The 11,729-nt window shown below is 53.0% G+C and overlaps 1 protein-coding gene across 1 annotated transcript in view; it reads right to left on the bottom strand.

Annotated features, from left to right (window-relative positions):
- Positions 1 to 1,642: 1,642 nt before the first annotated feature.
- Fam20c (FAM20C, golgi associated secretory pathway kinase) overlaps positions 1,643 to 11,729 on the bottom strand; it is a 54,452-nt gene continuing 44,365 nt past the window's right edge. Inside the window, exons 6-10 of the mRNA XM_005367086.3 lie at positions 5,411 to 5,591; positions 4,446 to 4,555; positions 4,231 to 4,312; positions 3,663 to 3,722; positions 1,643 to 2,559 (exon numbers count right to left, since the gene is read on the bottom strand). Of these exons, the coding sequence (XP_005367143.1) occupies positions 2,310 to 2,559; positions 3,663 to 3,722; positions 4,231 to 4,312; positions 4,446 to 4,555; positions 5,411 to 5,591 (683 nt within the window). The 3' untranslated portion in view covers positions 1,643 to 2,309. The remainder of the gene's footprint in view (positions 2,560 to 3,662; positions 3,723 to 4,230; positions 4,313 to 4,445; positions 4,556 to 5,410; positions 5,592 to 11,729) is intronic.

Below are 11,729 nucleotides of genomic sequence, written 5' to 3'. Positions count from 1 at the left end.
GGGGAGTGACTTGTGAGCAGGTCACAAGATGACAGAGCTGGGAATGCCTGGAACAGGGGCAGGCAGGTTTTTTGACATTCTTGTGACTCAGGAGTGCACAGGTCTCTAACACTTCTGCAACCCAGTGATAATGACAGGCGTTCTAGTCTGGCCTCCCACAGGGCCCCATACACTTGCTAACAGTAGAGGATCATGGGAGGATTGAGGTAGTGGTGATGAGATGCCCTGTGACCCCTGTGGTCATGGACAACTCTTATGCCTGGCCTATTATAAGTCTGCATTGGAGTTGGCACACTGGGTAAGGGTATCCCCGGGACTCTCAGGCCAGGCAGTGTAACCACACGAGTGAGCTCCAGGTTCAGTGAGAGAACCGTGCTGAGAAATAAGATAGACAGTCTCAGAGGAAGAAACGTGACATCAACCTCGGCCCCACCCCCACACATGTGCTTTTACACACACACAACCTGAACTACTCAGACACAGATATGTATTCACACAATCAGCTGGCCATGTGCTATTACATATGAGAGCATCAGGGCTTTAACTGTTGGGTTCTAGTGCCACTGTGAATTACTATTGAGGATCCTCATCTCTCTCTCTCTCTCTCTCTCTCTCTCTCTCTCTCTCTCACACACACACACACACACACAAACACACGGGGAGTGACTTGTGAGCAGGTCACAAGATGACAGAGCTGGGAATGCCTGGAACGGGGGCAGGAAGGTTTTTTGACATTCTTGTGACTCAGGAGTGCACAGGTCCAGAGAGGGTCCTGGCCACTGTCCTCTCCTGGACTTTTGCTTCCTACAGGAGGTCCAGTCCCTGCCCAGCACAGCAGCAGCTTACTGGAAGGAGACAGACCCTTCCAGCAGAGGAGGGGTGGGGTCTGTGGTTTGAAAGAAAAGGGCCCCTGAAGGGAGTGGCACTATTAGAGGTATGAGTTAATTGGAATGGGTGTGGCCTTGGCGGAGAAGTGTGTCATTGTGGAGGCGGGATTGGAGGCCTCCTATATGCTCAAGCCACACTCAGTGTCTCAGTTCACTTCCTGTTGCCTGCAGATCAAGATGTAACACTTCCAGCTCCTTCTCCGGCACTACGACTGCCTGCATGCTGCCATGTCCCCCTATGATGATAATGGACTGAACCTCTGAAAATGTCAACCACCTCAATGAAATGTTTTTTCTTTATAAGAGTTGCTGTGGCCATGGTGTCTCTTCACAGCAATAGAAACCGTATCTGAGCCCTGGTGCCAACACTGCAATGGCTTACAGCTCTCACTGGGACCCTGGGCAAGCCCTTCTATGACTCCTGCTAAGTTGTATCGTGACCCTATGTAGGGCTGTGTGGATGCTACCCTTGGGGGACCTCCTGTGGCTCAGAGCCCCAAGCTTTGCAGGAGTGGGGCAGGAAATAGAAATAGCTGACTTCATGTCACCTCCTTCTCCCTGCCCCTTTGGAGCATAGGCCTTGACTAGCCTGCATATGTACTGGGGGTTGGGCAGGTAGCTCCCTTCATAGCCCTATCAGGCTGAAGACCCCGTCACAGAGACACCATAAGGGCAGAGCTTGACCACACTGTCGGGATGTCTAGGAGGGTAGCTGAACCAAGGAGTGAGGCCCCACCCCATCGAGTCACGGCACACACTTGCTGTACCTTTATTGCACTGTCACCTCACTGCAAACTACTCCACAAAAATGTCCCAAGGTTTGCCTGCTGCCCTGGGACCATGAGCCCTGCATAGTGCCTTGGCACCCACTGTCCAGAGCTCAGCTGAGGCAGGCAGTGTTCACCGCCAATGAGTAAGGCCTGGCTACTGTGCAGCAGCGAACAAGTAGATAGCTGGTCATTTGTATCCAAAGCCTTATTCTTGGGCCCTCATCTGCCCACGCACAGGCCATGATGTCCATCTGAACCTCCCCTCCCTGGAGCTCTGCAGCCTCTGAGGGAGGAGGCCCCGGGAAGGGAGAGCAGAAAGTGGATGTCATTGAGGGCCAGAGTGTGGTCGCATCACCGGAGGTCCTCAAAGTGGTCCAGAGGTGATCTCTGATCTGCTGGGATCTCCATCGACGGGAGTGCGAGCCTTTTGTTAAGTACAAAACAGCGAGTCAAGGTTCCTCTCCTGCATGTCCAGAGTGCTTTGTCCGGTCTCTGCTGGATCCAGAGGCCCACACATCCCTATCAGAGCCACGAGGGAGACCCCATGCTCCCTGCCGCAGGTCAGCTGAAGGGGATGACCCGTCCCATCTGAATTCACTGAATTCACAGGTGGCTAGGCTCTGCGCTCCTTCCTCAAGGGCAGTGCGGGTCACTACCTCTCGGTAGCGGCTCTGTGCTCAGTGGCTAGGTCGTCCTCCACCACACTGCTCAACCCGTCCTTCTCCACGCAGTCTCGCACGGCCTGCAGCACTATGCGCAGCCGCCGGTCCAGGGCCTCCAGGTGCAGCTGGTAAAGCACAGGAGCCACCTTGTCACGCTGCAGGGACTCGGCCATCAGCAGGCTCAGTTTGTGCTCCTCCTTAGCCAGCAGCTGCAGCCTCAGGTAGGTGGATCTCCGGATCCTGCGGGGAGAGTGGGGTGTCACCACTGTGAAGGAAATAGGGTGGGGGCTCTGGCGGGGTGGTATCTGGAGAGAGATAGAGATAGAGATGGGGGAGAGAGAGACAGAAAGAGAGGGAGAGAGAGAGACATAGATAGACACACAGATAGAGATATGAAGACAAAAGACAGATACATAGAGAGAAAGAGACACATAGAGAGAAAGAGATGGAGCTCAGAGACAGAGATGGAGACATAGACAAGTATGGGCATGGGTAACTGAGGTAGAGAGGCACAGACAGAGCCAGAGAGGTGAACAGAGGGAGACAGGGGAACAAGGAGCCCTGAGACCCCAGACCTCGTGCGTCTAATTTATATGAAAATGGGTCATTCTAGATCAGTGGTTCTCGACCTCCCTAATGCTGTGACCCTTTAATACAATTTCTCACGTTATGGTGACCCCCCAATACAATTATTTTCATTGCTATTTCATAACAGAATTTTGCTACTGTTACAAATTGTAATGTAAATATCTGATATTCAGGACCCTCGTGAAAAGGTAGTTTGACATTCAACGGGGTCATTACCCACTGGTTGAGACCTGCTGCTCTAGACATTGATACAGTCCTGTACAGAGGGGCAGGTGACAGGACAGGTGCCCCAAATCCTGAAGACAGACCCAAGACTGGGCTGACTGCTCACCAGGGAGACTGTCCCTCCTCAACGGGACAGTGGTCCTGACCAGGTACAGTCTGTGTCTCTCGAGGAATATAAGTAATCTGCTCTGGGAGCCTATATCCAGCCACGTGTGTGTGTGTGTGTGTGTGTGTGTGTGTGTGTATGTGCGTGTGTGTGTGCGTGTGTGTTTGAGAGGCTGTGCAAAGTGGGCAGGGTGAATTTAGCAGCAATGAGCAGGACAGAAGAACCCTTTGTCTGCATTTGCGAGAACCTTTATAGGTGGGAGGTACCCAGATGAGGCTGAGGGGAGAGGGGTCAGCAGGAGTCATGGGCAGTGAGGTGGGATGGGCTTGGTCTGTGGATGTCTGCCCACTGGTGCTACAATGCCTCTCAGGTAGTGATGGTGGCAGCTGAGCAGGAAGAGGTCCGGCCAGGCAGGGGCTCCTACCTGCAGCACTGATGAAGAGGCGCTAGGATGGAGAGCTCATCGTGTGAGTATTTCCCAAACCTGTGGGAAGAGGGTAGCGCGATCAGAGCCCTAGGAGCTGGAAAGCCAGGCAGGACACAGGGGCCCAGCCCTGTAGGGTCTCACCTCTCAGTACCATGGTGCCACAGTACCATGGCAACCTCCTGAGGATCATCGATGTCAAGGCTGACCCTGGCCATGTCCAGCACTGGCAATATTGTTTTTATAACTGGGGCTAGTAGTCTACCTTGTTAAGCAGAGGGTAATAGCCTCTCCCAAGAAGAACTGACTGCTTATTGGCCCTTCTTGTCAAGTCACAGGCTCTCTGGCCTCAGTTTCCCCAAGAAGTGATAGGAAGTACTCATATGGTCACTACCATGAATCTGGCACCCCGTGGGAGTTTTCCTTGCCAATGCACAGCCTGATGTGTCCTAGACCCAGCCTTTCAGGCGATTCCCCTGCCCCAGAGACTACTTCTCAGGCTAGGTTGGTTTCCCATGGATGAGGGATGGCTGGCTTCCCAGGGTCTTTAAGGGCACAGAAGACCCACCCGCGTCCGTTATCCAAGTGTATGATGAAGGTCTCATTCCCGAACTTCTCAAAGGTCTCGTAGTGATGTCGGTCCATGTTTCCTGCAGGGACAAGCACGTACAACTGCTCAGAGGCCTCTGCTCCTCCTGAGCTGTGGGTCACCAAGTGGTGACCCTAACACCAGTTAAAGGTGTCTAGATGTTCCTGGCAGCCAGCGCGCCCTGCAGGACGTACCCATGAGGAAATCAAAGACAGTCATGTCCATGATGTCTAGGATTCGGTGGCCACTGTCGTAGGGTGGCGTCTGCTTCACCTCCTCACAGTAATCGGGGTCCACTTCCCATCTGTGGAGGGGAGAGGGGGGCATAATGAGACCAAGGTTGAGGGTCTCTCCTCTGAGTGAAGAGGGAGGTCCAGGCCAGATGCTCGGCACCTCTGGGCTTGGTAGAGCCTGGGTCAGTAGGTTCACACTTCGTAAGGAGGGTTCACAGTGGGGATGGAGTGTTTGCAGTGACACATCTTGGGACAGGCTATGGGGCTGAATTAACAGGAGCCTGGGAGGTGATGAAGTCATCCTTCCCGCCCTAGCTGGGACCAGGGCTAAGGCACTGTCAGCTGATGTCATGCTTTTTATTAGTACCTGGCAGGCAGAGGGTGGAGTGCGGTGGGATGGGGGAGGTTGTGTTTTGAGAGACCCCAGTGGCAGGTCAGCACCTCTCCTAGCTCTGTGTGGTTAATAGGATCAATTTGACTGCATTTAGCATCTCCATGGAAACACGTGTACCTCTGGGTGTGTCTGTGAGGGTGTTTCCAGGAAGTTTTAACTGAAGCAAAGATCCACTCTGAGTGTGTGTGGGTGGCACCATTCCCTAGGCTGGGGTCCTAGGCTGATTAAAACAGAGAAAGCGAGCTCAGTATCCACATCCTCATCTTTCTCTGCTTCCTGACGGTGACCAGCTACCTCGGGCTTCTGCCACCACGCCTCCCTCATGATGACGGACTGATGGTTATCTTTGTCAGTGGCAAGTAACCAAGACACACGGCTGCTACTCTCACAGCGGCACAAGCGGAGCTGCCTTTGTACTACCCTTGCTGCCCCTATTGTCCCTGAGTGATTGACTCGCCCCTCCAGGCCCTGTGTCCTTGACTGTGCAGTGGGCAGAAGCAGGCCCATTAAGTCCCAGGGGTGCCTGACTCACTCGGCCTTCTTTCGTTTGTGGTAGGAACGACGCCAGGGGTTCCGCCATGTCTTCCTCTTGGCCAGAGACAGGTCAGGCAGAAAGGCCGCCAGGGAGCCTTCGATCTGGTCGGGCCTCCCGCACAGGGCATGCTCCGTGGAACAGTAGTAGGAACATTCTCCATAGAAGCAGATGTTATTGGCTGAAGAAGGGGAGATCCAGTCAGTCAGTGGCCACCACTCCCAGAAGTGCCCACAGTGCTGCACCTTTGTCCTCACAGCCAGGACCCGTCACGCAGTGGCTGCCATCGCCCCCAGATCCCATACCCCGGAACACCCTCAGAGCAGCCACAGGGAATCAAAGTCAGACCCTTGCCAGAGCTACTTGCTGCTCACACGCCAATTCCCTCAGGTCCATCCAGGCTCCTGAGAGTAGAGAAAATGCCAATCAGACACCCGAGGGAGAGAACTTTAGTATTTACTTGCAAAGAACACATACAGCCTAGCCATGAAAGGAACCACTTACTCAGGCAAAGACATGGGCAGGCCATGTTCCAAAGACAGACAAATGGAGTCTGGACAGGCAGAAATCAGTGCAAAGGCTGCTACAACCAGGAGGACCTGAGTTCCAGCCCTAGCACTCATGTAAAAACCCAGGGACGATAGCGCATGCTCATGATCCCAGAACTGGAGAGGCAAAACCGGAGGACCCCGTGCCTCTCTGCCAGCCAACCTGGCCTACTTGGTGAGTTCTAGGTAAAGGTGAAGGAAAATAAAAAGAAGGAGCTTGAAGAAGGCTCCCAAAGATGAACATGCACAACACACACACACATACGCACATACACACATACACACACACAGTCATAAAGCTCATGGGAAGACATCCAGTTAGCTCCTTCGTCTGGGAGACTCACACCAAACCCACAGTGAGAACCTCTTGGATGGTTGTGACCAAAGGGCCATATGGTGACATGTGTGAAGGAGGTAAAGAGCCCTGGGATCCCAGCAGGGTCATCAAATGATGAAGACGCTTGGAAGTCAGCCTAGTGGCTGTCAGAGGGGTTCACGTGCGATCGGCTCTGACCCAGCTGCTCCAGCTGGGGTTCCCAGCATGCGAGGCATATGGAAACATTCCCATTCTCAAGCCTGTATGGCTGGCTCACACAGGAAAGAAGCTGCCCAGACACCATCAGCCAACACCAGAGAAAGGAAACAGTTGGCTTTCTTTTTCTGCTTTTGAGACAGGGCTTCATATAGCCCAGGCTGGCCTTGAATTTACTATGGAACAGATGAACTTGGACTTGTACATGTGTGCACATGCATGTAAGTATACACATGTGTGCGGGGATCTCAGAACACAACCTCAGACGCCATTTCTCAGAACACTGTCCACCTTGTTTGGGCGATGGGGGTCTCTCCTTCACCTGATACTTGCCAAGCAGGCTAGGCTGACTGGCCAGCAAGTACTAGGGAAGTCCCCTGTCTCCTCCACGTCCTTAGAATTGGTATTGCAAGTGTGACCCCACAGTTAGAATTTATTTATATCTATTTATTATTATTATTATTTATTTTAAGCATGGAGTCTGGGAGTTGAGCTGGGGTACTTGGGCTTGCAAGGCAAGTGCTTTAGACTGAGCTCTCTCCCCAGCCTCTGACCTTGAACTTCTGCTCCTCCTGCTTCTGGTTCCTAAGTGCTAGGCTGCCAGTTTGCTTCACTACACCTGGTCTATGTGGTGCAGGGGAAGGAACTCAGGGCTTCGTCAGTGCTAGGTAAGCAGCCGACCAACTCAGCCACCTCCCTGACGACTACGGATGCTTGGAACCTCAGTGCTGGGGATGTTCAGACAGGGAGATCCCCAGAGCTTGCTGGGCAGACCATCTAGCTCCATCAGGGAGCTCCAGGTTCCATGAGAGATGTGGTTAGCTAGACATCGAGGAAGACACCTGATGTCAACCTCTAGAGCACACACTGTGGTAGTCTGAATGTCTGTGGCCCCCATAAGTTCAGAGGGAGTGGCACTATTAGGAGGCGTGGTCTTGCTGGAAGAAGTGTGGCTTTGTTGGAGGTGACTGTAGGGCACGTGCCTTTAATCCAGACCTGGAGACTGGAGGGCACACCTTCTGTAGGAAGTGTGTCACTGTGGGGGTGAGCTTTGAGGTCTTTTTCTCAAGCTTCCCTCCATGTGACAGTCAGTGAACTTCCTGTTATTTGCAAGACATAGCACTCCCAGCTCCAGCACCACGTCTGCCTGCACGCTGCAGTGCTTCCCCCTTCATGATCATAATGGACTGAACCTCTGAAACTGTGAGTCACCCTAATTAAATGTTTTATCTATAAGAATTGCCGTAGTCAAGGTGTTTCTTCACAGCAATAAGAACCGAACTAAGACACACACGCGTGCATGCACGCGTGCGGGGTTGAGGGGGGGGGGGACAACCCATAAAACTGACTCTGCAAAGCCACCTAGGCCATACAGCCATCAGTCGGGATGGAGGCTGGAGAACTGCCAGGACCAGGTCTGGAAGGGGTAGGGATAGGAGGGGGGCATGTGTTATCTATGATTCCTGACACACCCGTGGGCACGCAAGTCCTGGCTGGTCAGGCTCACTGCCTCTCCTCTCCCCTTCCCTTCTTGGCCTCATCACCCCTCCCTAGTCAGTGCTGCTAATTAAGGAGGAAAGGATCAAAAGGAGGCCAGCCTATTGCAGCTCCAGGTGCTGATGCAGTTCAGCCAGCTGCCTGCAACTGAGCCACCCCCACCCCAGCCTAGGGCAGAGAAGCAGTGGAAGGCAGGCAAAAGACCCATCTCCAGGAGAGAAAGTTCTATCCCGTCTCTTGTTGGCCAGAACCATGAAATTGGATGCCTCTGTTAGCCCGCCCGCCCTACCTAAGCTGGGCTCCGAGCCTATCGTGTTGAAAGAAGAAAGGAAACCTGCTTCTGCTCCCTACAACCTGGTGTCACAGAGGCAGGGATGACCTGCAGAAACCAACGGTGTAGGCACAGATGGCCAGGGTGTACGAGACATGTCAGGAGAAACAGAAACAGCAAAGAAATGTGTTCCTTAGAGCTGGGGGCTTCAGAGGCCCAGCCATGCCTCTCAGCTGTGTGGTGCTGGGGCCCTCAACTGCCCTCCCTGAACCCCCAGGAGCTACCCCACACCCAGGATGGAGCTTTCACAGGCTCAGGGCTTGAGTTTACCGAAGGCCCCTCTGAGGCCTGCTCCACCTGGAAGGGAGGGGCACGCACCTCCTGACTGACCCAGAACAGAGCTGCTCCAAAGTATAAGGGTGTCTGTCTGCCGTGATCAAAGACTTCCCCCGCTGTACTTAGCTCTCAGCCGCAGCAATGGCAATTTTGGCAGCGGAAGGATCTAGAAGCGCAAGCAAAGCAGAAACAGCAAACCCAAACAGACCTGGCTTTTCTAAAGGAAGATCAAAGCTGCCTCCAAGACCCTGCCTGTGCTTCAGAGGAAACCAGACATCTGGAACATTCTCAGAAGAAATCTGGCTGATGGGGCAGAATGCGGTCTGGCAGGGACAGCTAGGTGGAGGTGGCTGTGTTTTAGAGTGGCCGGTGACACCCAGCTCTGCAGAATGTCAAGAGTGAAGCATTCAGGCCGGATGAACCATCTTAGGGGGCCCCTGACAGCCAGGGAAGATTCTTGGGGTTCATGCGGTGGGGGGAGGGGGGACAACCAACAACTTGCAACTGACTGGCAAGCCTCCCTGTGAGTTGCAAACCGGGAGCTGTGGGCCAGCTGATCGGAGCAGCACCTGCAGGGGGATGTAGGGAGGAGACTGTGACAGCTGGGGCTCACCAGTAGACCCAGTGTGGGACGCTGCATGCAGGGCCATCAGCTAAGGTCCCCTGCTGAGGACAGGAGGGAGCTCCATACCAACAAAGATGCATCTCGTCTGTTCAGATGAGTATTCAGTTCAGTCTTTTGTTTATTAAAAGCAAATAGGGCCCCAGGAAGAGCTCAGCTGGAAAGAGCTTGTTGAATGAGGACCTGAGCGAGATTCTCAGAACCTACATTAAAAAAAAAAAAATCTGAGCACTGTAGCCAGGTGTGGTGGCTCAAGCCTTTTAATCCCTGCACCCGGGAGACAGAGACAGGTGGTTGTCTGTGAGTTCGAGGCCAGCCTGGTCTACAGAGTGAGTTCCAGGACAGTCAAGACTATACAGAGAAACCTCGCCTAGAAAAAACAAACAAACAAACAAACAAACAGGAGGGCACTGAGGCTCACAACTGTGATGTCAGCTTTAGAGACGGTGGAAATGGTTGGATCCCTTCAGCTCACTGACCAGTCAGCCTCGGTTAACTTGTAAGTGCCAGGTTCCTGTCTCAAAGTGTGAGGTGGAGAGAGATTGAAGGAGACACCTCATGCTGACCAATGGGCTCTGCATGCACCTACTTGTGCGTGTTCGTGTGCCAAACACAACGAAAAACAAACGAAGCCCAGAACCCTGCACTATTCTAAATGACTAAGCCCACAGGATACTGGCCCTGCGGCAGGTGACCTCGGTGGGCTCCTACCTCAGAAGCTCTCACCCATGACTGCACTTGGACCACACATACCCTCATGAGCTGTCTACCATCTTTCGGAGGGGCTGCTGGGGCCCTTGGGCCACAGAAAACAGTTTAGTAAATTCCCAACTTGCCGCTTCTGCCTTCTCCTGAAGCCCCCGTTCCTCCAATTCATGTTGGGTGATTTCCTCAACTGGATCCACCCAATGACACCAGCAGGTGAAGAGCCAAACTGGAGGTGGCAAACCAGCTCCACGGAGACTGTTATGAATTTTGACATTTGAGGTGACATGATCTCACATCTTGAGATCACAGTGCCAAGTCACAGAGCCAGCTAAAGCAGAGAGAGCACAGGGACCCAGCTGGGACAGACGGCAGCATGGTCTGGCAAGGGGCAGGAGGCTGAGGGTCCTGTCCTGGTGGTAGAGGGAATTCACAGATGTCTGTATTAGAACATCCAGCTTGGTAAACGGCATCTTTAATACTACACAGAGGGCCAGGGAGGCAGCAGTTACTGGAAAACATGAAGATATAAGCCCCATTCTCTAAACCCATGTTAAAAAAGAAAGAAAGAAAGGAAGGAAGGAAGGAAGGAAGAAAGAAAGAAAGAAAGAAAGAAAGAAAGAAAGAAAGAAAGAAAGAAAGAAAGAAAGAAAACAATCTGGGTATGTTTGGTGCACATTTGCTCCAGCACTGGGTAATAGAGACGGAAGGCTCCCTGGGCCTACTCAGTGAGCTCCAGGCCCAGGAGAGACAGACCCTGGATTCAGAATAAAGGTCCCTGAGGAATGGTAGCCGAGGTTGGCTTCTGCCTGCAGATGTGTAAGCAACACGTGCAAACACCTCCCACACGCACTCACATACCTACAGACAAGCACACGAATACATCAAAGGTGACACCTCCATCACAGACCCATCCAGGGAAGCAGGAGAAGGTAACAGATGTGCCGAGAACTCCCGATCTGCTGCTCTGGCACCTGGACCCTCCCTACCTGGGCAGAGAGATGGGCACCAGTTGTCAGGAGGTAGAGTTCAGTCCCTCTGTGTCCCCAGCTGTGGACGTCCCATGCCCTACTATCCACATGCTGTCTGAGAGCTCTGGGGGCTGTGTCACCTGGGCTCACAGCTGCAGCAGGGGATGACCCCTGCCACCAGCCTGGATGCTGAGCCAGCAGCTCTGCCGAGTGGGCAGCCTTGGTGAGTGACGTCACCCAGCCTGCCTGGCCTCAGAAGGGCGTGTTCTCAGAAGCGACTGAGCGACTGGTATTTAGACCCCTGCCTGACCTGACCAGGATTATTTTTATCTCCTGTCCTCCCTTGAGAGCTCAGGATGGAGGTCTGAGCAGAAAAAGCAGAGTGCTGGGGCTTGAACGGCTGTGGGTCAGCCACTGCTAAACAGTGCCACCTCCAAGAACAGGGCGAAAAGCACAATTAAAGTCGTAGTCAGGCCTGGGGAGACAACTCAGTCAGTAAGGGTCTTGGCATACAAGCATGGGTACCTGAGTCCATCACCAGAAGACACATTTAAAAAGCTGAATGTTGTTGCATGTGCTTGTCATCACAGTGCTGGGGTAGTGGGGACAAGAGGACCCCTGGGGCTCACTGGCCAGCCAGCCTAACGTAATCGGTGAGCCCCAGGTCCCAGTGAGAGACCCTGATTCAAAAAAACAGGGTGGACTTAAAACCTGAGGTAGGATACCTATCTGAACAAGTACATATAAACATGAATGAGCACACACAAACATGAGTGCCACACACCTATATGAATGAGTGCACACAAACATGAATGAGTGCACACAAACATGAATGAG

This window comes from Microtus ochrogaster, unplaced genomic scaffold, assembly GCF_000317375.1.
Source record: "Microtus ochrogaster isolate Prairie Vole_2 unplaced genomic scaffold, MicOch1.0 UNK16, whole genome shotgun sequence".
Taxonomy (NCBI): domain Eukaryota; kingdom Metazoa; phylum Chordata; class Mammalia; order Rodentia; family Cricetidae; genus Microtus; species Microtus ochrogaster.
Note: the sequence above shows the minus strand (reverse complement) of the source record. Positions and strands in the feature narration are given on the sequence as shown.